The following is a 26,547-nucleotide window of genomic DNA, read 5'->3' on the forward strand; positions in this document are numbered from 1 at the left end:
ATACTACATCACCTGACTTCCTCCTTTAATTACTACGGCCACTAGAGGTCGCGGCCTAACACCAAACGTAAATATGGGTCATAATAAGCTGCTTGCAAAGACAACCTACAGTATACGGCCGTTTATTCGCGGAGGACAATCTGGATAAACAAGTCTCAGAAATTCAGTCTAACTTGAACAGTTCGGGCTGCCTGTTTGGACTTTTCCTATTTGATCATCCTGACATGTTGTGTTCATTTAAGATAAGAAAAATTTTTTTTTGTAGACCATAATAAAAATCGTACTGACAGAATTATTATAATATTCCCTCTTTTCTTTCCTGTTTAATTCAAATGTTCCATCAGAAACTCTCAGATGAGACTACAAACTTACGGCAAACTATGGGCACAGGGCGACTGTTACTAGTTACCGTGGCAACATTCATTGTAATCTGCTGCTATGGTGACGGAACAGAGGTTAGCTTCATTAAACCTTAGTGAGGGGCTACATGTATGACACACACACACACACACACACACACCTCCCTCCCTCCTCTCTCTACTCGTGCTGCTTCTCCTCCTCTTCCTCCTCCTCCTCCTCCTCTTTATCGCTCTTTTCTTTATTTCCAGTCATTTGCTGTTTTATTCTTGATTATCGCTCTTTCTCTGTCTCATGATGTAAATATACAGATAGTCATTCTTCAGTCTGTTGACTTTATTCTTATGTAAATTATTTAAAAAATAGATTGACCATGGATGATATACAATATATTATAAAAAGTATGAAATACAAAAGAAATCTATTATCCACTGCAAACGATGAGAATGTACCTGATGATGATGATGATGATGATGGAGGTGATGATTGTTTCTGTGCGATGATTAACAACTGATGATGTCATGACGATGACTATGACAATGGTCAACAATGAGGGTGATGATGATGATGATGGTGGTGAATGATGAAGATTAAGATTAAAAACTCCTATGATTCTAAAGAAATGATTGGTGAAACGTGCCTGTTTTATTCCAGTTAAGTCACTTCTGGTTGGTCGAATGTGATGACATCACAGTGAAGTCAAACACAACGACGGTCGACAAAGAGGTTTGTTTGTTCAGAAATGTTCAGCAATTTATTTTAATGTGCAGTTTAAAATATGTGATGTAAACATTTCTGGGAGCCAGAGCTGCTCTGGAAGCAGATGTAATGTGATTGGTTGAGTCAAACATCAGCGGGCAGAGCCAAACAAATCTTAACATACTGTAAACCCTTAAGCTTTAACCACCATATGTATTGAAGTTGATAGAAAACACCCTAATCCTTAACCCTAACCTTAAGTACGATGGCATATTAGAGCCATTTTAGGTTAAAAAGAAAATAATTACGTAGACGGAGGAGTGGGGCAAATTTCCGAGAAAAAACTCAGAATTTCCGAGATTAAAGTAATACATTTACAAGAAAAGAAACTCAGATATTCTCTGAGATCAAAGTGGCAAATTTACGACAAATTTGTGAGATTATAAAGTCGTACAATTAAAAGAAAAAAAGAAATCTCAGATTTACTCTGAGATTAAAACGTCAACTTCACAAAAAAACAAAAAATTTGCAAGATTATGAAGTCGTACATTTATGAGAAAAAAACCTCAGACATTCTCCGAGATTAAAGGGGCAACTTTACAAGAAAAAAATCACACATTTTCCAGATTATAAAGTCATACATTTCTGAGAAAAAACTCAGATATTCTCTGAGATTAAAATGACAAATTAATGAAAAGTAACTCAGAATTTCCAAAATTAAAGTAGCAGATTTACAAGAAAAAAAACTCAGATTTTCTCTCAAATTAAAGGGGCAATTTTACGAGAAAAAACTCACACATTGGCAAGATTATAAAGTCATAAATTTGCGAGAAAAAACACAGATAATCTCTGAGATTTAAGTAGCAATTTCACAAAACAAACTCACAAACTTTCGAGATTATTAAATCGTAAATTTACGAGAAAAAAACAATGATATTAAAACTCTGAAAACTGAATTATAATAATATATTTTGCACTCTGTTGCCAACATTATGGCAGTGTTTAACAGTGGTGTCAGTGGCGTGATGAGATTATACACTGATAAACGTCTAATATTATTTATTATGACAGCAAAGAATGTCTAAAAGCATTAAAATCAGTGTTTGGATCCAGCATCACTCAAACTGTCACATTATGTCATGGAGAGTCACGTCGTTCACGGCTCCAATCTGGCCCCGAGGTCGAGGGGAGGCGAAGTAAGCGAGCGAAAGATAATTTGATTAAAGTCTTAGTGAGTGAGAGGAGGAGGAGGAGGAGGAGGAGGAGGAGGACACGCTACGGGTCTGCAGAGAGAAACACAGATCGAACTCATTCACACTTCAGGAAAACACACCTCAGCACTTTTATTTTCTCGGCCTCCGGATGAAATTGGATTTTCGACAACCTGACTGGAATTCAAACGCTTTCCTATCGAGCTTCTGAAAACCTGCTGAGGGGGGCACAGGAAGTAGGAAGTACAACAGGAAGTAACCATGAAGATCAAGGGGGTCGACTTTAGATCACAACACCCCCTACACCAAGTGCAAGTGACTATTTGAACCCTTTATGTGACTCGTTTTGACGTCTTTTGTGGCCATTTCTACTTCCTGACTGGCTGATCTGACCGACACAGACTCGCAGGCTGCTAATCTGTAGCTCCGATGTGAATGACAGGACAGGACTGGAGGTGAAACTGGGTATTAAAAGTAGATAAACAGGTGTTTTAGCTGATTTAGCTCCTTCTTCACTTTACTACCGTCCCGTTAAAGAGAGAGGCTTCTATTAAATGCTCTACCTGCTAACGAAGCAGCTAATCTGCAGCCAGCAGCTAATAAAGAGGATGGATGAGGTGGAAATAAGCCATAAATAGTCTGATGTAGTGAGTTTCCCGGCTTGTTGCCTTAAAGGGAATCTGAATCCATTTAACCAAACAAGGTTCCTGTGAAATGAGTTTATCTGCTAGCGAGGGAGCTAATCTGTAGCCAGAAGCTGCGGCAGCTTCCCACAGGGATTAAATCTTTCAGCTTGTTAGCCCACTGACTTACTGGGCGTCCTGCAGTGAGAGCTGTTGACTCCAAATCAGATGTTTTCGTGTCTGTTTTCTTGTCTTTTAACGGCTCTGAGAGAGTCGGCGAGCTTCATGCCAACTAAAGCATTTAGAGTCGTGGGTCAATAGTCCTTCCTGCCTGCCTTTAGCCACCGTCAGCTGTGTCTGAAGCCTCGTTGAGCCATTATTGATCTGGCAGATACATGAACACACATATTGGAGATGCATCATCTAAATATGAACATTTGCATCTGCAGGTATTGATCCATTGCAGTCAGTGAGCATGTGAAGGCCAGCTGTGGTCCATGTCCAGCTAACAACACAGTATCGGTGGTTAATATTTATAATCTGACTCCTTTACTGAGTGACTTTATGATTTATTTACTCGTTATTTTTCTCCATCAGATGTCGGAAAATAATGACAAATGTCCACTATAGTCTCCCAGACCCCATGGTGACAGTTGAAAACCCAAAATATATTTAGCAATTCATCCACATTGAGAAGCTGGAACTACCAAATGTTTGGCAATGTTTGCTTCAAAAGTGAAACTAGTAATCGATATCAAAATTGTTGCAGATTTATTTTGTTTTTTTATTTGACGGATTGATTAAATAACTAATTATTTCAGCTCTAACTCTTTATTGTTTCCCATTAGAACACAAAACAAAGACACAACAAACTATAACTGTTAAATAATTATTAAACAACCCAAAGATAATAGATGGGGTATTAACGATTTATGCACCAAAAGATGGACTCATTGGGCAGAAAAAACCTGGTTATAAATAATATGAAGGTTAAAACAGTTTAAAATCTGTGAGCGTTAAACTTCCAGCCATTTTCACAAACTTTATGAAAGATAAAGCATAAAAAAACATTTTCACAATGTTCTCTACACTTTGTGAAATACCTAAATAAAAGTCTTTGGATGGCAAAATGTTCAATCTGAGAGAGATTCAAATCAGCTGCATTTATCGGCCAAATATGTGAACACAAACGAGGAATTTAGCTCCGTTATTTTGCATCTCTCTCAATGTACTTACACAAGGCTGAACAAATAATATAATATATAATATAATATATTTTAAAAAAGCACCAATGACCAAAAGTAAAACGTCTATATACAAATCAGGTGTTGTTTAACTGTTTTAACCTATGACCCTGTAATATGAAGTGTCTATTAGCCGCCCCTCGTCACATGCTGCATGTCTCTGACTTGTATTTGAATTATTTTTAGAGGTGAAAATATCCTGTTTTCACATAAAAAAAATCGTGGGAAAAAAATATAATATTTTGTCTTCTTTCATATCCTGTAAATAATCTCCCAACCGGTCTGGTTTATCTGGTGACCCATTGGAGAGGTCACGACCCCCAGACTTGGAAACTGCTAGGAGACTCAAACACTAATTTATTCATAGTTCATCTTTCATACAAAAAGTGTGCTTCAAAAAATACTAAAATAAAAAAAGACCAAGCTGTTGCAGCTGCAGACTGAACGCTGCCGTCTCTCCAGTTTTTAGCATCATTATCTCAACGTGGAGACTTAATTATGTCATTAGATTATTACTGAAACTGTAATTACAGTTGATCTGATCAAGCAGGGAGGACGTCTTCTACTTTAGTCTTTGTTGAAAGTATTACAGGGATTTTTAAAAGGTCTTGAATTGTTTTGAAGACTTTGAAACATTATTTCTCTATAATATTAAATATTTATGAGTGACGTAAAAAAAACAATGAGAGATAAGAAAGCAATAACAGTAAAAAAAAAATCTTAACTAAGACTTTAAAATGCAACTTATCTTTATCAGGACTGCGTTGGTGTAGTTTAATCAGATTTGATTGATTAAATTCATTATTGATTAATCAGCCAATTACCTAAAATGTCAGAAAATAGTGAGAAAAGCCTGCAGCAGCCTGAGCACTCATCCTCAACTTACTTGTTTTTTTACCTCCAACAGTCTAAACCCACCAAATAATAATAATAATAATAATAAAAATAATAATAATAATAATAAAATTAAAAATGTATTTATATAGCACCTTTTAAAACCAGGTCACAACGTGCTATACAATAAAAGCATGGTAAAAGTAATTAACATCCAGAACTTAAGATGTAAACAAGATAAAATCCTATAAATAGTTACAACAATGCAACATCAGTTAAGAAAAAACCCTAATATAAAAGTGAGTCTTAAGTAGAGATTTAAAGGAAGATACTGAGTTTGCAGCCACAGCTGAGGGGTCACAGGTAAGGGCAGCAAGGATCGGTGTGATGTTCACCTTGCAAAGATATGAAAGGTTAGAAGAGCAGAAGCAGCTAAACTGTTTCAGCTCTAAAAAGCAACATTTGCTCTTACTTTGGCGGGAAATAGTGTGTTTCCTGTAGGACCCAAAACTCATGGAAGAAGCTGATTGAGGAAAAGTATTCCAGTAGTTCTGTAAAAGGTTTTATTAACCTACACAGACTTGACCATATACTTTACAATCCTTAATTTATGACAACTTTGCCATTTGTTTAGGACTTTTTATACTTTTAATTTTAGAGTCACTGACTGAAATATTGTATTTCTGACTGTTTATAACTCCTAAAACCTGACTGACTGTGTGACTTTGGTAGTGTTTTCATCTGATGACACTGCGTACACCAACAGACTGAGGTGACAACAAGCCTGCTGAAGACAACAAGCCTGCTGGATCAACGCCGCTGTCTTTATTCCCTCAAGGACATGGAGATAAAACACTGAGCACCTCCCTCCAGGGAAACATGGAAATGAATGGGTTTTAAGAGGAAGAGCCCACGGCACCAATCGCTGCTTTAACACTCTGTATGCACACACCTGAAATGTTCTGGAAATACCTGACAAGAGCATTTTTTAAAAACAGTCTTTGTCCATCATATGGGAGGAGAACGTTCCCTTAAGTGCGGCGTCCTTCACTCCTAGAAACTGGCGTTATTATTTATTTTGAAGGTTTCCTTTTTGAAAAATGATGCATGAAAAACCTCCACAAACACAAAAAAATTGTAAAATGTCAAGCTGTGAGGTAAAAAAGCTGATGTTGATAGCTGATAGCTGACAGGTGTGACGGGACAGCAGACGACCTGACAGGCTGAAACCGGCTCATTTGACAGGAAGTTAAAGCTATAAAGACACTAAAACCTGATGAAAAGACAGAAAGGTAGTGATGTCATCAAACAGAGACCCTGCGGACTTCTGGGAGACAGAAGGCGGCTGAATCTGAGGACTGCCGGGATGTTCGGATTGGCGGGCGTGTGTGACCTTTGTCATCTACTTTGTCTGCGCTCCTCGGGGACCTGGTCGCCTCTCCACAGGTAGGCAGAGCACCTGGCTGACCTCTGACCTCTGAGTGCAATAACCTTGACTTGGCTGCGGTCGAAAGGTCTTTTTCTCTTAGGAAGGTTCCTAACGGAGTGAAATGACCCTCTCAGTAGCAGCCATGATAAGAGCTGTTTGAATCCTCTAAATGTTAAGGAAAGGTGCTTTAATGCTTCCTTTATTATCTCCTTTAGCATAGGATACACTGGACCATGAAAACAAACGATATGCTTATCTTGCATATTATTTTCAGACAGTCATATACTAATTGGGATTCTTGTTGATAATTATGAGTGGACAGTGACAACCATTTTGTTTCACTTTATTTCTATTTATTGATATCAAACAAGTAACAAATAAGTAAAAAACAAAACAACAATAACAAATAAAATGAACAGTAAACATTTAGCAAACAAATAATCAACATAAATAAATATTAAGTCCGAAAAGGAGTAGGAAGAAATATACATTTAATGGTTCTAAACCTCCATAACTCAAACAATGACCCAACATTTGTCATATGAACTTTTTGGAGTATCCTGTAGCTTATTCCTTTTTTATTTCAGTTCAAGCCTCAGTAATGAAGTGATATTTTTCACAGGTTGTCCACGTTAGGTCCGATAATCCTTTATTATATGTTGATTTAAAGTGTTCCAGCAGCAGAAGGACCTGTGGTATCTCTTCACACACCGCAGGTGAAGCAGCCGTCATCGAAAGAGCTATTTAACAACGCACGGGAAGGGAGTGGAGACTTTTGTAGTCCATCTTCAGAACATTGTAGTTTCACCACGGCAGACCTGCGTCACTAACATCCACCGCTGTTGCATCATAATGATGGAGCCTCGTGTCAGTGCAGTCGGATTCTCTCAACACCACGGTTGTCTTTTCTCAAGTCCTTCTGAATCCTCCTTCACACCTTTCCTTGACCTCATGACGTTTTCGATCGAGGTCAAGGAAAAGAGGTGAGGAAACGTCATCAGGGCGTAATTTTTTACTTTTCCGACCGCAGCCCTGCTGTGACCTCAGAGATTCAACCTCCTCTGCCTCCACCTTTCCTCCTCCAGTCCTGTGTCTTCCTTCTCTTCAGTATTTCCTCTTTTCCTCCTCCGCCTGGAGTGATGACAGTTGGAGAGGAGGGAGCGAGGGATGCTTTCATATCGTTTATTTGTAACTCCATCACAGGGCCGTCTGCAAAGGGTAGGAAACAAGGAATTAAAAGAGGGAAAAGAAGTAGAAGAGGAAGAATGAAGGAGGTAGAGGAGGAGAGAGTTTGGGAAAAGGACAGGAAAAAATAGAGCACATACACAGTATAAATACCCATACACACATGCTCTGTACACATGCTTCACCACACACAAAAAAATGCCTATGCATACACAGACATAAAACATTGGGACCTTATAAGAATGCTATCCTAAAAAATACGTTTTTTAAAAGTGGAAACAGAATTAGAGGATCTCATCTCTACAGGAAGTGCATTCAAATAAGTACAGGAAAAGATCAAATAGAGGACAAACCGAAAGGAAGAGATAGTAGAGGAGGAGGAGATGGATGAAGTGGTGATGAAGAAAGGGAAGAAGCAGAAAAGGATGCAATAGAGAGAGAGAGAGAGCAGATAGAGGAGAGTTTTCCTGTGAACAGGCCGCAGCATTTACAGTCTGCAGTCACATTACAGTCCAAGACTCACAGCCACACCTGTCACTGAGTCTCTCTCTCTGTGTGTGTGTGTGTGTGTGTGTGTGTACTTATAAATAAATAAATATATATATATAAGCGTGCATGCTAATTCGCCTGCTGCACAGCGAGCATGTGACGATGATGCATGCATAAATTAGGAGCCGGTGTTGCTGAATATGTGTGCATTCAGGGGTGTGTCGCTGCTAGAAATCAGACATTTGTGAGGCGGCCAGCTGCTCCGCTGTGAGCTGCATGTGGAGGGGGGGAAAGAGGTGTGTAAATAGAAAGAGATGGAGGACGAGTTAATGAGAGGAAGATGTGAATGTGTGCAGAAGAGAGAGAAGGATGGAGATGGAGATGGAGATGGAGAGAGAGAGAGAGAGAGAGCAGGCGAGAGCTATCAGATGTTTGTCAAAGAAAATGAGTGCATGTACGCTGCCGGGACCGGATGAATATTGCTTTGTGTGTGTGTGTGTGTGTGTGTGTGTGTGTATGGCTGAGTGCACACGAATGTGACTGACAGGCTGAGTGTGTGCACTGGAGAGTGAAGACACACACACACACACACACACACACACATTTGCACACAAGCAGACACGTGGAGAGGAGGCTGTCAAGAAAGCAGCCATGCATCTCCATGGAGGATACAGCCAGAGAGAGGAGGAGGAGGAGGGGAGAAAGAGAGGATAGGAAGGAAAGGAGGACAGAGGTTAAATTGAAAGAAAAGGCGAAGATGGAGAGGAAGGAAGGAGGAGGAGGAGGAGGAGGAGTAGTTGGGGGAGTGGCTGGGCGAGAGAGGTAGACAAAGCAAAGGGAGGAGGTGAGAGAGAGAGAGAGAGAGGAAGGAGGAAAGGAGCATAGGGAGGGCAGGCTCAGAGAAAGAAGCAGAAGAAGAAGAAGGAGGAGGAGGAGACAGGACACGCGAGTGAGAGAGAGAGGTGTGAAGGTGTGTTATATTCTCTCCGGTGTAAATGAATGGAAGGCGTCTCTATTGTCTTCAGAACGGTAAGAAGCTGCTGCACATCTGGCTGCTAATAATAACAAGCTGCACATGTGTGTGTGTGAACTACAAGTTAGTCATGCTTGTCATACCTGGACACTGAGTGTGTGTGTGCGTGTGTGTGTGTGTGTGTGTGTGTGTGTGTGTGTGTGTGTGTGTGTGTGTGTGTGTGTGTGTGTAATGGTATGTGCATTGTTAATACAAGATGTACATCAGGTGTGATTCTTTGTGTGCTGCGTGGCGTTTAACTGTAGTAGTAAACCGGAAATATGTGTTGGCATGTTTCATCAGCTGATTCTTCTGAGCGACAACCTGACAATCAGCCTCACAACATCATTTAAATGTGTGTGATTTCCTGCTCATGTACTTCTATGTTTCTGAGGACAAGTGTGCAGTTTTCAGCAGACTGGAATCACAGGCGTGCTTGCAAAGCGAGGGGGCGCGTTGTCGGGTTGTTTGACTACAAGAAGCCGGTTTGCTAAGGTCAAGGTTAGAATCAGGTTGGGGTTAAAGCTGCAGTGGGTAGAAATGGAGCAAATGAAAAAGAATATATTTTTATAAAACGGTCACTATATCCTGACAGTAGTTCATGAGACAGGTAATCTGAAAACATGTGTCCTCCGGTGCTCCTAATGGCATCTGCAGGATTTCACAGACCGGATGAAAACAACCAATCAGAGCTGATCTAGAGTCTGCCTTCCAGCTGCCATCTCTGAGCAGCTGTCAATCACTCGCGAACTCCAACCAAACGGTCAAACTAGGCAGTGCTGATCAAATATGAATCAATATTCTGTTACTGTAATGACTATTTCTCTCCTCAAATGTTTTCAGAATCATCTTGTATTGTACTGTTTAGCTGTAAAATGAGAAAGTTTGTGACCCGGCAACACGTTTTTGGCATCATTGGGCAAAAATTCCATAACAACCTTTCAGCATATTGTAATTCAAGTGTTCTGAGAGAAAACTAGACTTCTGCTCCTCCTCATGGCTCTGTTTTCAGGCTTTAAAAAATCTATCCCGTGACGGGAGATTCTGGCCAATCACAGGTCATTTCAGAGAGAGAAGCGTTCCTATTGGCTGTGCTCCGGCTGGTGGGCGATGCTTGGTAGTTCCTCAACAGATCTCAACATGCCTGCTGGGTCACAAACGTTCTCATTTTACAGCTAAACAGTACACTACCAGGTGTTTCTGAAGGCTGAGGTTAAATGAAGGTTAAGTGTGTAGCTGTGATGGTCAGGTGCTGAGGAATGCATTATTTTCTATCAGGGTCCTCAGAAGTATAGCAATCCTGCCGTGCGTGCTGTCCTCTCTCTCTTCATCACGCAGACTCGTGTGAAGCAGCAGCTGAATAAATTTGCAACTCGTCTTAAATCAAACATGAATTAATGTTAAATACTGCAAACACACAGTTCTGCTTCTTCCTCTTATTCAACCGAGGAAGGTTGAGCCGAGCTGTAGCTACTGGGAGCAGACCAGTAACACCAGTGCACTGGAGCAACTGGAGCATAAAGAGCCTTTTGTCTGGTCCAGCATCTTGCATCATTTATGTTTTCTGAGGATCTTTTGAGAGGGACTCTTTCCTCTCAGACAAAGAGGTAGATGTGACGGAAGTGAGGGTCTCAGATTGGAATTTAATTCTACAGATATCATACAAAATACTGCACGAAATATGATCCATCAAACATGTTGAATCAATCATTTTAATGTAGAAACACTGTAGCTTAAAGTTACTGTGAGGAATGTCAGCACTACTTTTTTATGATTAAGTTCAGTCACACTTCAAACTTGTGTTGACAAATAAATAGAAATTTTAAAAAGCATTGAGTTTTGTAAATTTTATATATTAGTGTAGCCACATTGAGGGGAAAAAATCTGAGATTTCGATAATAATGTCATAATATTACAAAAGAAAAGTCGTAATTTAATGAGAATAAAGTCAGACATGGGTTTCACAAACAACAAAATACTTAATATTTTGGCACATCAGCACCACCTTATCATAAGTATCAGGACATTGTAAAGATTGTGCAAGAAACTGCGTTTATTTCGAAGAAGGAACCACAAGGACATGGGGGAAATTGCCTCTTTTGTGGAGGGGGAAATTACTTTGTTTCTCGTAAAGTTATGACTTTATTCTCATTAAATTACGACTTTTTTTTTGTAATATTATGACTTTATTCTCAAAATCTCTGATTTGTTTCCTCTCAATGTGGCCATAATACTCTGTCGTAGGTACAGGATGTGTACTTATGGACACAAAAGTCTGTTAACGTCAGGAGAACATTAACGGCTGGTCGGCTGGAGAAAGTTGATAAATTACTTTACAAGTGAAAAAAATAATCTTAAAATCAACCAGGACATTATGTGGAAAGCAGAATGGGAGTTATCTGATCTCCCTTCTTTGTTCCAGTTGGGAGAAAAGACTGTATGTATGATGTATGACTCTAAAACTATGAAGATGTCATGAACAGGCCTGTAATTACATTGGTAAGCCAGTCAGCAGTTTGTGCGGTCGTCTGGCCACACAAAGAGAAAGAGTCCTACCAGCACCTGGAGGATGTTGTACGCTGTAACCCTGACAGATTTAAACACGTCAGCCATGTTGGGACAGAAGGTCGGTTGCCTGCTTTGCTCCGGTTGTTTCAGCTGTGGGACGATTTGAATCAAGCGCACCTGAACTAGGTCAGATGAACTGTACGAGCTTCCTGCTTACGCTGTTAAAAAGGAAGCATTTTTTCATTATGTCAGTGCCTATTTTGGGAACAAACACATTTTCTGTTTACTTTGTGGAATCCTCGTTTCAGTTTCTGTTTGATTGAGGACATTTTTCAACCTCTTAGTCTTTCTTGATGAATTCAAACATGCATAGTGGTCTGAAAACAAGGACAGCAGGAAAAACGTCCTGTGGTGGTTTTTAGTCATATTTTCATATCATTTTATAGCTTCCCATGTGACTTGACGTTGGTTTCTGCATAATTAGGTTCTTTATAAATTATATACATATTTCCTTATCCTTTCAGTGTGTATTACCTATAGTAACTTACGCCCGGGCCACATAGTGAACATCAGCACTGCCTGGCGGCTTCCTCACTGAACCGATGTGTGTCTCACGTGTGTGGCGTCCACACCGGCAGCGTTTCCGCTGCTGCTAGCCATTTCTTTCTATATAGAGTTTGCCTTTCATAATGGCCATTTCATTTAATTATAAATGTAATTTATATTTATTTTAGACAGAAAAAGGTTAAGAAGTGTGTCTGCTCATTTGTAAATAATAGCAATAATCCACAATTAAAATCCCGTACTTTATTCATTCATGGAGCCGTGCAAGTCACTGCATTTTCTACAACACTGTCCTTTAAATATTTCAGAATAAAAGCCTCGTGTTAACAAATGAAGGAATTCTTTCCACAGAAAAAAACACTTGAGGTAGTGTTGATTTAAAAATAAATAATTACTTTTTTCATGTCCTTAACATATTCTACAGATGTCTAGACATTTAAACTGTAGTAATGCTGCTGGTATGATGTCAATATATACTGGCATACGATCATTTTCACTCTCTGTTGCTGCTTTGGACCGCGCACGGCTTGAAGTAAAAATAGGCGAGACCTTGAAACTCTAGAAGAGACGCAGCTGACACGCGGGCAGTGTGGCTGCTCTAACCCTTTTAACAAGTTTTGAGGACGCGTCTAGAAGGTAACCCCAAAAAACTTGCAAAAACTCTCGCCAGACTCGCTGCCTGACAACCTATAATAAACCTTAACTATTCCAGGTCAACGCCTACCTGAACCATCTCTTGAGAGTTTCGCAACTTGGGGGTTTCCTTCTAGCCACGACCCAGGAGTATCGGCATGGAAACTAAGCAATGTACTGCTGCGGACGCCACGTTCAGATCAGAAAGTCGCGCAATAACACAAAAAAACGTACCAATCGAGGCAGCGGGAGACCAGCAACTTCTGTATTCTGCGAGGTAAAGTTACTGTTTTTGTGAATGAAGTCTGGTGCCTTGAAGACAGCGGCTTCAGGAGATGATGTATAGAGTTAACAGAACATACAGAAAAAGAGGTGTCTTTTAACACAAAGGGCCTACTTTGGGTGCTTTCACAAGCCAACATTTAGTCCGTTTTAATCAAACTCTGGTGCGGATTGTTTGGGTGGTTTGGGTGGTAGGAAGCTCCACAGACACAATCACAAAACTGACTAGAAATCCATGCAGAAAGCACTAGAAACACACATTAAAAATAAAACCTTTTTCCATATTTAATATTTCTTTGTAAGTATTTTTTTACGTGATGATTGAACTTGCCTCCTTGTCTCTACTCATCCTTCCCTCTCTCTCTGTGATCTCTTTCTTATTGCCTGGTTATTCATCAGAAAAGGTAAAGACGTAGACTTTCTACTGTGAGGTGAATTTAAAGGTTTGATCCATTTCATTAATGTTTCCTCTCCGTTCATTTGGCTGCAGTCTACCTCCAGCACAACTGTGGGGAAAAATATAAATGCAATAAAAAATGCATACCTTGGCCTATTTGTTCAGCATCTCACCTAGAAAAACAAAAACACTTCCATTTTCCAGCACATATGACATATCACAATCTAAACATCCTAATGAACATATCAACTATCGTCTCATTTCCACCGTTTCTTTTATTTTCCCTTTTGTTTCTCAATCTCATCATCATTTGCCTTTTCTGCCCAGAAGCTGAATTCATATTGAAATGTTGTTGTTGATTCTTACATCTTAGCTGAAAGCGTACGGAGTGTATTGTTTAGCATTTCATCACTGTGACTTTTGAGGGCAGAAGTTTGTGGAAAAGAGGCAGCAGCCCAAAATAAGCCGGCCCCGTCGGGGCCGCGGTTAAGTGAAGTGAGGTGTTAAGAAGTGCACTACCGCTCAATTATTTAGCGAGCGAGCTGCTGGGATGTTTGCCGCTGAGTCGCTGTAGCTAGCAGGACAGCCGGGAGGGGGTTTGGTTGTGACAGCAGAAACACAGACCTTTAATTCTAGAAAAGGATGTTTATCCTGTCTCCCTGGTCTGTTTGGGTCTTTATTTACATCACTAGTTTTGTGGCTACAGTATCTCTGAGTGCAGCAAATAGTAGGGCTGAATGAAAATAATCCATGTCCTAAACTGGAAAAGCAGCAGTTTGTAGCTTGAATGTCAAGTCAGACTGTTACTTTATGTCAACGATGAGTTTGTGTTCAGTTTCTCCAGATTCTTCTGCTTTTCATCGCAATGGGCAGAAATAAAGTGTAGTAAGACAGACTACTAGATTTGCTTCACTCACCAGCCAAAACAACATTGGTAGTCTATTGAGTGGCTGGTAGATGTTGGAATCCACCAGCCACAGTGTGCAAGGGGACAACAAAGTCAATTTCCAACCCTGGCTGTCGGCCTCAGAGGGTTTTATTTTGGCCCAGAACAAGACATATCAACATTTACTAGGAGGATGTCCCTGTACATTCACTCTGGAGATCCTGGATTAATCCTAATGAGTTTGATGCTAAGGTTTTGAGTTTTAAGCTGTTGTTCATCCTAACTGCTTCCTACTGCTCCAGCTGCTAACTTCAAACTGATACTGATATTGTTACTTCTACTGTTGCTGCTAACTTCTGTTGATACTTCTAACTGCTATTGACACTGCTAACTTCTACTGTTGCTGCTGACTGCTGTTGTTACTGCTATTGGTATTGCCTACTACTGCTGATACTGCCTACTACTGTTTTAACTTCTACTACTGCTAACTACCACTGATACTGCTAACTGCCGCTGTTGATACTGCTAGCTAACTGCTGTTGATTGCTGTAGTTGTAGTTTTGTTGCCTAAACCTGTTTATTTGCCTAAACCTAAAGAAGTTGAATTTTTGTTGCCTAAAACCTAAAGAAGTATTTTTGTTTATGTTTAAAACATGACGTTTCGTTCAGTTTTACGTTAGAATGTGTTGCTTTTAAGTTTCACTCTTACTTTTACAACGTAGCAGGCATAGTAGGCCCCTAATGACCCACATCTATGGTGCTTATAGCGACTGACAATGCCTATCTAATGGCCTGATAACAGTCTAATCGGGTGTGGCTGCTGAGGTTTGTAGTCCTGCATCTACAGTACATCCTGTGCTCTGCTGGCTGTATTAGCTACCCCACACAGACACACTCTCCATCCAACATAAACTATAAATGTAAAGCCTGACGCTGCACAACTGTCTGCTGTCTGGGAAATGATATAGGAGAGAGAAAGGCTGAGTGTCAGAGAGCGAGTGAGAGAGAATGACAGTGACAGGAAGAGAGAGACAGCGATACAAATCAATGAAAAGCGAGAATATGAACTGAAGTATCCACTTTATTACATCAAAGTGCTGTGTGTTACATTTTAAACACCAGTATATCATTGCCAAATAAAATGCTACCTTGGCGTAATGAAGAAATGGGAGCATGATGAGGGGGGAAGAGGGTGTTGGTGCTTTTCCTGACTCATCAGAAGACCACATTTCCCATCAACCCTCTTAGCTTCTTTTTTTTTGGTTTTGTGGGTTGTTCACTTGGTGGAGGAATTACGTGGCCATGGGGTTTGTTTTTCTTATTTCTTATTTATTTAATTTATTATAATTATTACACAATCAACAGAATCCTGAACAATGTCAGCAAGTGAGAAGTTACATGATACAAGTTGCATCCGATATAACATGCTATTTCGTACGCTAAAATAATATGTGAGATTTTTTAGTTTGTCCGAAACCTTCGTATGAAACCAATAGTACATGAATTGCATACTATTTCTGGTGAAATATTACAGTATGCAACGTTGGTCACTGCAACAGCATAAATATCCCACAATGCAATGGTTAGTGACGACAAGGTTAGTGACGACAACGTTCATAACATACATTGACAGACAGCTCTGTAACATCAATAATGATTCAATTTAACTGTAAGTTTATGTTTTCACTTTACTATGCGTAATATATATTTTAAATTAATTCAGACTTTGATTGATTGATTGACCGTTGTTTTCGTCATATGAGGTTGGTACGGGTTACCATGGTTACACATCTCCAAACTGGAGCAGAGCCAGTGCTTAGAGTGTGTGTGTACGTGGGAAGTTAGTGGTGAAGCATGAGAGAGAGAGTGGCGGTGACGGGAGCGAGTAACGTTATCGACTCCAGCCCAAGTAGGAAAAGTTAACAGTGTTTGGTTTGTCCATTCTGGGCTGCTGTAGAAACATGGCGGTGCAACGTGGCGGACTCTGTGGAGAGAGGACCCGCTCCCTATGTAGATTTAAACGGCTCATTCTAGGCTAACGAAAAGACAACGATTCCTATTATCAGCTATTATCAGATTGTACACTTCATAAAACATACTTATTGATATTATATTCCATTTCTGCCAATAGATCCTCCTCATTGTTACACACTTTAACACACAGACATGAGACTGATGTCTATCTGAACATCTCACTCTCTGAATGAAAGTGAATATTTCCAAAATGTTGAGCTTTTGCTTTAAAACATGAAGTTCAATTTGGTCATTTTCCACCAAATTTCTCAGCAGGATGTAGCTTGTAATACTCAGCTCATCAGCACATTACCAGCAGAACATTGAATACTGGCAGACACTTAATCTTTCCTTCAAGGGTTATCACAAAGATATAGAGCGGGCAGTATTAAATTCCCACTTATGCATGAAACTCAAGCCCCAAGTCTGCTATTTCCAACCAGACCTGAACATATCGTAAGAGAGTGTAATCTTTCCTGAGTTATTACACCGATAAAGAATCTAAAACTAGCTGTTTGTTACTTCAGTGATTGGACTGCTTTACAGGAAGTCTGATTATCATAATGCATGACTTTGTAGCATGTAACCTCCAACAAATTACATTTTCATACATGCAGGATGCTGTTTTATGTCTCATGCTTTTCAATTGTATTATATTTATCTACAATATACATTGACAGCTGCATCTAAAAATAAATGGAAATGAGCGAAGTCACAGAAGCATATGTTGTGGAAAATACTCAAACAGAAGGGAAGACAAAGAAAAAGAGTTAGAGATGCAGGAAACCAGATCGCAAACAACCACTGACATGAGTGTAAACAAGGTGTATAAAGTTGTAACTCCAGCCAGAGTTCGTTCAGGGAGAAACAGGGAAACGAAGAGGAGGAGAAGGAAGGAAAACGAGTAGAAAATAGAGGAGAACGGGAAGAAGATAAAAGAGCAGCGAACGGGGGCGAACGGGGGCGAGACACGTCTTGCGTCGCTGCAAATCCTCTCAGGTTTTAGAAGAAGGAGGTAATTACAGAGGATGATGAGGGGAGGAAGACAGGGAGAGGGATGAAGAGAGAGACAGGCGGTGAGGAGGGAGAAAAGAGAGAGAGTGGGAGGAAAAGAAAGAGAGATAGAGATGTGTGTATATAATTGGTCGGGTGGGAAGGAAGGAAGGAAGAAAAGAGGGATATGTAGAGAGAGAGATGGACTGAGAGGAAGCATGAGCGAGATGAGGTGGGAGGTAAAGAGAGTGATAGAGAGACTTAGAAAGCGCATGAAGTGAGAGAGAAGGAGAACTGGATGGAGAGATTAGTTTAGTTTAGTTTATTAGGATCCCCATTAGCTGACGCCAGGACCTCGGCTAGTTTTCCTGGGGTCCGACACAGAAATCACAAACAATTTCATACATTTTATACATTCAAACATCACATACAAAAATCACTGTACTGCTGTTGATATACCTTATATAAAAATAATGCCAGCAAATTCCATGTAGTGAGGTAAATATATTTTAAATGTTAAGACATCACATACAAATAAAAACAAACAAAATATCAGCACGCCAGAAAAATCGTTAACTGTTCGTTCATGGAACTTCCTAAGTCTGAAATCAAGTCTTATCTCAGTTTAGGATGACTTTTAGGACTTTTAAACATGTTTCCAAACTGAAATCTGGTCTGTATGGCGCTGACAATGACGATGGGGAACAACATAACAAAAGTAACACAGAAAAGTATATTTAATCACCATTAATCGCATGATTGTCCATAGCTAATGCATAAACATTGTTTGGACAAAATACAATTGGAGTGCTGTTTTATAGCGTTGAGGCCTCGTCTTTTAGAAATAGTTCAGAAAAAAGGACCACCACAGCATTTTATGAAGTTTTTAAAGGCGGTGTTTTAACACACAGCTCAGCCGGTACCGGGTCCGTCAGGTAAAAGAGGTTAATGAAACATGGAAAACAGCTGCAGATAAAAGGGGTGTCCACATACTTCTGGATAGCTTACTAACTTAGCAAGTGGGGGGAGAGATAGAAAATGATGAGTCAGAGTAAGAGAAGCAGAGGAATGAGTCGACAGATAAAAAATAAAAAGAGAAAGGAGGTGCGTGTGTGATGACATTTTGAAGCTGCTTCATGTCTCTGCCTTCTGGTCCAGCAGAAGGTGGCGCTGTTTCTCAGTCCACTGGTGTCCTCTGTATCTCAGCTGGTTGTATTAGACATAATGTGAAGCAGGATACTGGATGACTGACATGTTGTTTATTCACATGTGTACTCTGATTATTTATTAAGGTTATATTAGATGAGGAATCATCCCTTATCTCAAAACCTTTTTTATATCAAACTGCATCCTTTTTTATTCTTATAAAGTCTTTAAATGTAACTTAAGCATGTTGCACACAGACAGACAGACGGATAGATCTACAGTGTATAGATAGACAGATGTTCCATAATCCTTTAACTGAAATAATGAGTCTTTTTGACTCTTCTGTCGTATTGCCTCTCTTCTCTACTTTAGTGAGCTGATTCTTCATAAGTAGTATTCTTAACAGTTCTAATGACTCTTTAAAGTCCTCCTCCAGACAGTTTTACTTCCTGTTTTTTGCTCAACGTTCTTTCTCAAACAGAGAATGGGGGTGTGGTTAATAGTCCAACGTAATACATTACCACGGCAACCAGATTGCATCGTTTTTCAACCCAGTTTAGATGAATTTACTGTATATCACACCACATATGAGACAAGAATTAGTTGTTGCTGCACCGAGGAGCCGCACCTCCGCACCGCCGGTCACAGCGCACCGGGGGATGGATAGATATGTTGCCGAGGTCCGCCGTTTGAAATGCAGTTTCGGGACGTTTTGGAGGTGGTTTAAGAAAGTCAAGAGCAAGACAGCTCTGTGTAACAGATGGATGTAGACGTCTATCTGAGGTCTGACTATTAGTGTGATCTGAGCCATGTTCAGAGTCTGTCTTTGTGACAGCAGCTTCTGGTCTGATAGATAATTATATAGATATTAATCTGATCTGCACACACACTGACATCACTTTATACTGCACACACACTGACACCATGCAAACACACATCAAAGCTCAGTAAAAAGCTGGTTGGAAGAGGATGACCTTCAGTCCTCAGACTTCAACACACACCATCTGAACTACTGACAGCTACACACACACACACACACATAGACACACGCAAACACACCATCTGAACTACTGACAGTTACACACACACACACACTAACACACACACAGCTCTCTCTGACCTTGGAGAAAAGAACAAAGCTTTGTCTTTTCTTGTTTTCTACATCAGGACTTGTATGTGTGTCTTCGTGCTGCGTTTGAGGCTTGTCGGATCAGTCAGTGTTGTGCTGCTGTCCTGCAGGAGGTCACAGAGACCTTGGTCTCAGGCTGTGAGTCGCTGCTGCTCTTCAGGCTTAAATGAGCTGAAAGTGATAGCTGACGTGTGTCGTTGGACCTTTCCACAGAGACGCTGCAGGGAAACAAAGTGGGCTGTGTGTGTTCACTGGGTCACATCACTGAATCCTGTTCCTGCTGCACTGTTCACACTGTGTGTTGTATGTTTGCAGTGTTAGTGAAGACTGCAGTGCTGCATCATGTTCAGTTCACCTACCGTATGAATGCATAGATTCACATCTTTCCTTAGACTTTTAGAAGAGATTTAGTTGGAGACGACAGCCTGACGCTGCTATAACGTTAATGGATGAGTGTATTACTGCAGCAGCCTCCCACTCAAGCTAACATTAGCCAGCCATGCTAGTCACCGTCACCAGCATCATTTAGCCATTTACCACACTGACAGTGAATATTCACGTATCGTATGTGCCTCAAATCTCAGTGTGAACACCGATTCGACTGTTATCAGGCCATTAAAATACGTGTTATCAGTCGCTATAAGCACCACTGATGTGGGTCATTAGGGGCCTACTACACCTACTATGTTATAAAAGTGAAAGTGAAAAGCAACACGTTCTAACATGCTGTAAAACTGCATTAAATATCACGTTTTGAATACAGACAAAAAGGCTTCTTTAGGTTTAGGCAACAAAACTACAACTTCTTTAGGTTTAGGCAACAATCTACAACGTTTTTACGTTTAGGCAACAAAACTACAACTTCTTTAGGTTTAGGCAACAAAACTACAACTTCTTTAGGTTTAGGCAACAAAACTACAACTTCTTTAAGTTTAGTCAACAAAACTACAACTTCTTTAGGTTTAGGCAACAAAAAAACAGTAAGTTTAGGAAAAACATCATGTTTTGGGTTAAAATAACTACGAACACAAACACAGCTACACATTGTTGGTTTCACACAGGATGCAAAGTCTGGTCCGGTCTCCTTGGTGAAAACCCTGTGTTTTGTGTTCCATCCATCGTCCCTGACCTCCAGCCCTTATGGAGTTTCACACTGTCTATACTACAGCGCCCGACTTCCTCTTCTGCTCCTGTCATAATTACCACGGTCGCTAGAGGTTAATGTTGTGTTATTTTATACTTTCTTTCATGATCTACCATGTGAATAGAAGATAAAACATACTAGTGGGTGTAGCAGGCCCCTACTGACCCACATCTATGGGACAGATAGTGATTGATAACGCCTATTTAATAGCCTGACAACAGTGTAATCGCCTGGTGTGAAAGCCTCGGTTAACCCGCTACACAACAGCTTTTCATCATTTTCTCTCCTGTAACAGCGAGTTTCTTTCCCCCAAAAGGGAGCGCAGCCTCGGCGATGACGCCATGCTGCGTCTGGTCTATAGCTTGGAGCCATAAAGCCCCTCTATTAGATCTTTTTTAGGTCACGGCAGGGGACCAAATCGGAGATCAGCGTTTTGAGATTTATTGTTGGTGCAACCAACTACACAGCAACTCTTGGGCGTAGCGTTATTATTATTACCGGTTTCTTTAAAGTAGAAATTTGGAGACCCTATTTGAACTTCTTCTCTTTACTCTGTTACCGTCTACGAGGGACACGGGGCTGGTTTCCCCCAAAAGGGTGCGTGGTCATGGGAGCCTACTCTGGATGCCTATTGCCGCTCTGATGTATGCTCGGTAGATACATTTACTGCTGGTTTGGGATTTGTTGACCAGAAGAAAAATATATTTTTAAAGGAGCATCTTGTTGGACAATGAAGAATAAAAAAAAACCCGTTAATATCAATTCTGTCACTTTAACATCTAGAGAAATGGATTTGTAGAATGAATTTGAGCGTATGATTGATCATGTGTATTTTTCACCTGAGGGTTAAAAGGTCAGAGTTCATGTGAGTGCAGCTCCTGAGAGAACAGACTCTGTTTGCTCAGCACATCCACAGTTTTTCCTTTACTGCTTTTTGATTTTATTTAGATTCCTTAAAAGCTTATTTGCTATTTAATATTCAGTGTATTAATAAAAGCACAACAGTTTCCACACTTGAATGAAACTGTTTTCCCGGCCGTACGCGCCACTCCCTTCGGCTGCTGCTGTTGCTGCTTTCTTTTTTTAGAATCCACATCGTTTCCTGTAGTTTGAATTAACACAACAAAGACGCCCTAAACACAGAGGCAGCACCTCGCCAAACACATGGAATTATGGGAAACGGATATTTGAGATGACAGACCAACACTGAGAAGTGAGAGGTTTAATTCCCTGTTGGTGCTCTTGAAGTGCCCGTGAGCAACACGCTGAGTCGCCGTCAGGAAACCGTTGACAGTGTAAGCTGGGACGCTTTAAATGGTTTTTAATGGGTTTGGCTTCAGGACAGAAACAACTTCCTGGCAAATGGGACCAAATTAGAGGAAAAATCCACCTTAAAATAGAATTCACATTCTGTATGTTTAGTTTGTGTCATTAAATTGCTGCAGAGTTTCAGCAGTGCTCAGAGTTCAGGGACACCAAAGTGTAACTGAAACAGATCACATTATACAGCGAATTTTAATGCATCAATTTACATTTTAACCCGTCGTGTTCACACGAATATGTTCAGAAAGTACATCTACAGCCTTCAGGCATCAACATGAGGACGAGGGATGCATGCTGCGTAAAGTAATGAGACCTACCTGATTAAATCTCCACGCCGTTCCTCATTCAGCGGTCCACAGCCAGCGCTTACGTTCGTTTGATGAAAGTTGTTGTCATTTGATTAGTTTTGGTTTGTCTAGTTTTCATCAGTGAAGTTTGAATCTTATTGTCTTTTCTTGATTTTTTTTTTTTTTTTTTTTTAGGGCTGTCAATCAAAAAAAAAAGATTAAATATTTTATTGCGATTAATCGCATGATTGTCCATAGTTAATCGTGATTAATCTATAATTTTTTTATCTGTCCAAAATGTACCTTAAAGGGAGATTTGTCAAGTATTTAATACTCTTATCAACATGGGAGTGGGCAAATATGCTGCTTTATGCAAATGTATGTATGTATCTATTATTGTAAATCAATTAACACAAAACAATGACAGATATTGTCCAGAAACCCTCTCAGGTACTGCATTTAGCATAAAAAAATATGCTGAAATCATAACATGGCAAACTGCAGCCCAACAGGCAACAACAGCTGTCAGTGTGTCAGTGTGCTGACTTGACTATGACTTGCCCCAAACTGCATGTGATTATCATAAAGTGGGCATGTCTGTAAAGGGGAGACTCGTGGGTACCCATAGAACCCATTTACATTCACATATCTTTAATATGCTAATTATCAACTAATTACCATGAAATTTGCGGACCTGTAAAATGAAGTGTAGCCAAGAATAAATGGGGTTTTACTTTCTGCTTCAGTGTCAAACTACTTCCTGTTTCTGTTTCTGGTAGCGTCTCCTCGCAGTCGTGTCTGAGCTCTAATCTCCTCCTGCAGGGAGACACAGATCCGACTGCACAGGAGCTCAGTGGTTTGGATTCAAAGTCGGCGAGATAAACTGAGAAAATTTAGGAATCTAATAAAACCTGCAGATGAGCGCTGACTGTCCGGAGCTGACCCCAGCTGCTGCAAACACACACACACACACACACACACACACACGCCTAAGGCATCAGGTGTGCTTACAACATACAGTATGCACTAGTGACATACACACACCTGCAGCCTCGTCTACACACACATTCACTCACTGGCTGGACTAGTGTGTGTGTGTGTGTGTGTGTGTGTGTGTGTGCGTGTGTGTGTGTGTGTGTGTGTGTGTGTGTGTGTGTGTGTGTGTGTGTGTGTGTGTGCGTGCGTGCGTGTGCGTGTGTGTGTGTGTGTGTGTGTGGTGCAGTATGGTGCTGCAGTGCATCTCCAGCAGATTACATTTAGTTCTGGTGCTGCAGAATGTCCTCAGCAGAAAAAAAAACCAATGGCATTCGTTGTTTGTTTAGACACTTAAATCGACACGGTACTATTCCCGACAAGCGCCCTCTTGTGGTCGTGTGAATAATAACTGTTCTCTCTCAGCAGTAGTATATATAGTAGTAGTTATTATTAGGGCGGACAATCATATATACATTTAAAATATTTAATCAGGGTTCATTGCATGATTGTCCATAGTTAATTACGATTAATCGCAAAGTAATCGCACATTTTTTATCTGTTCAAAATGTACCTTAAAGGGAGATTTGTCAAGTATTTAATACTCTTATCAACATGGGAGTGGGCAAATATGCTGCTTTATGCAAATGTATGTATGTATCTATTATTGTAAATCAATTAACAACACAAAACAATGACAGATATGGTCCAGAAACCCTCACAGGTACTGCGTTTAGCATAAAACAATATGCTCAAATCATAACAGGGCAAACTGCAGCCCAACAGGCAACAACAGCTGTCAGTGTGTCAGTGTGCTGACTTGACTATGACTTGCCCCAAACTGCATGTGATTATCATAAAGTGGGCATGTCTGTAAAGAGGAGACTCGTGGGTACCCATAAAACCCATTTTCAGTCACATATCTTGAGGTCAGAGGTCAAGGGACCCCTTTGAAATTCGCAATGACAGTTTTCCTCGCCAAAATTTAGTGTAACGTTGGAGCGTTATTTAACCTCATTCAAAACAAGCCAGTATGACATGGTTACCAATGGGTTCATTAGGTTTTTCTAGTTTCATATGATACCAGTATCTTTACTAGCTTTAAAACGCCCACTACAACCTACAAATCACAAGTTGCGTTGATGCATTAAAGAAATTAGTGGCGTTAAAACGAATTTGCGTTAACGCGTTAACACTTTGATAGCCCTGGTTATTATAGAACCACAAAGTTTTTAACCAACACAATGATCTTTCCCTCACCTTTTACAAGTCCTTTGTCTAACCTCAAGAGCAACTTAAAACTAAATCTACTTTTTTTTAAATAGTAATCAGTAATTAATCAGTAATCAGTCTAAAGTGTAAAATGAAAACCCAGTAATGCTGCACTGTAGCTTGCATGCTAACATGGCCTTCATGTCAGCCGGCTTCAGGTCACTCGAGTGAAAATGGAGCCATTATGCAGCCGGTGTAGACGTTACAGCAGGAGTTGGTATATGTGACTATGAATTCTGCATGAAGAGCATGTACTGTGTCGGCATTAACATGGCTGAAGACAGCTGAGATAAGTTGATGTAGGAGGTCGGGGGGGAAGATAGAGGACACTGATCCAATGATCTGACAGAGCTGTGAGAGGAGAGGGACGCTGGGGTAACTGTGGGGGTATATCTGGATTATAATGCAGGTTTTTAATATATGAAGGGGGTGTGTTGACGCTAAAATGGATGATAAGTTGCTCTGTGAAGGGGAACTGCACCCTGATGATGTCATAATTACTACAAGTTGCATTCCTCAGTGGAGGTGTGGAGTTTTAGGCCCTGTCTACACAGATACACATATTTTGAAAAACGTATATTTCCCTCTCCCCTTCGGCCTCTCGTCCACACGCAAACAGAGTTTTGGGTCACAAAAACGGATATTTCTGAAAACGTCTTCTAGGGTGCAGATTTTTAAAAACTTCCTTTGTATTGGTGTGGACTCATTTCATGCCCATTGTTGCTTTGTGTGATGACCAGAAACAATAACGAGATGGCGGACAACCGGCTTTTTGGCGTTTTGTTAGCGCTGCTCGGACTAATTCATATTTTACAGCATGCTAACGTTAGCATTTAAGCACTACTGTCTAATTACAGACTCACAGACCTGCTAGCATGCTCTTTTGAATTTAGGTGATTGATCCTTTAAGGTGGTTGATCAGTGTGTGTGTGTGTGTGTGTGTGTGTGTGTGTGTGTGTGTGTGTGTGTGTGTGTGTGTGTGTGTGTGTGTGTGTGCGTGTGTGTGTGTGTGTGTTGCATTCCTCTCCATATGCTTCTGATCCCGGCCCCTCCCACATGCTAAAATCAGTGACAGCGTGAAACCTGCGTTGTCATGGCAACACCTCACTTGACTCCTGCTATCTCCGTTCCTCCTCCCCTCCCGTTACACGGCAACCGTCTCCAAGCAACGTCCTCTTCCCGCCCCTCTCTCTCTTTCTCTCTCTCTCCCTTTCTCTCTTTCTCTCCCTCTTTCTCTCTCTCTCTCTCTCTCTTCTCTCTCTCTCTTCTCTCTCTCTCTCACTCTCTCTGTCTTTCTCTCTCTCCCTCTCTCTTTCTCTCTCACTCTCTCTCTCTTTCTCTCACCCTCTCTCTCTCTCTCTTTCTCACACTCCCTCTTTCTCTCTCTCTCTCTCTCACACTCTCTCTCTTTCTCTCTCTCTCTCTCTCACTCTCTCTCTCTTTCTCTCTCTCCCTCTCTCTTTCTCTCTCACTCTCTCTAATCTCTCACCCTCTCTCTCTCTCTCTCTCTTTCTCACACTCCCTCTTTCTCTCTCTCTCTCTCTCTCTCTCTCTCTTTCTCACACTCCCTCTCTCTCTCTCTCTCTCTCTCACACTCTCTCTCTCTCTCTTTCTCTCTCCCTCTCTCTCGCTCTCTCTCTCTCCCTCTCTCTTTCTCTTTCACCTCTCTCTCTCTCTCTCCCTCTCTCTCTCCCTCTCCTCTCTCTCTCTCTCTCTCTCTCACTCTCTCTCTCTCTTTCTCACACTCCCTCTCTCTCTCTCTCTCGCTCTCTCACACTCTCTCTCACACTCTCTTTCTCTCTCCCTCTCTCTCTCTCACTCTCTCTCTCTCTTTCTCACACTCCCCTCTCTCTCTCTCTCTCTCTCTCTCACACTCTCTCTCTCTCTCTCTTTCTCTCTCTCTTTCTCTTTCACT

At 40.7% G+C, this 26,547-nt stretch overlaps 1 protein-coding gene across 3 annotated transcripts in view; it reads left to right on the forward strand.

Annotated features, from left to right (window-relative positions):
• Window positions 1-26,547, forward strand: part of LOC141773122 (IQ motif and SEC7 domain-containing protein 1-like) — a 152,752-nt gene that overhangs the window by 58,920 nt on the left and 67,285 nt on the right. The window contains exon 1 of one of the 3 annotated variants that reach the window (XM_074644811.1): window positions 5,776-6,414. The exons of the other annotated variants lie outside the window; for them this stretch is intronic. Within the exon in view, the coding sequence (XP_074500912.1) occupies window positions 6,245-6,414 (170 nt within the window). The 5' untranslated portion in view covers window positions 5,776-6,244. Of the gene's footprint in view, window positions 1-5,775; window positions 6,415-26,547 lie in introns of those variants that run through there. 3 annotated transcript variants of the gene reach the window in all.

The sequence above is a fragment of the Sebastes fasciatus genome, chromosome 8 (assembly GCF_043250625.1).
Source record: "Sebastes fasciatus isolate fSebFas1 chromosome 8, fSebFas1.pri, whole genome shotgun sequence".
Lineage (NCBI taxonomy): Eukaryota > Metazoa > Chordata > Actinopteri > Perciformes > Sebastidae > Sebastes > Sebastes fasciatus.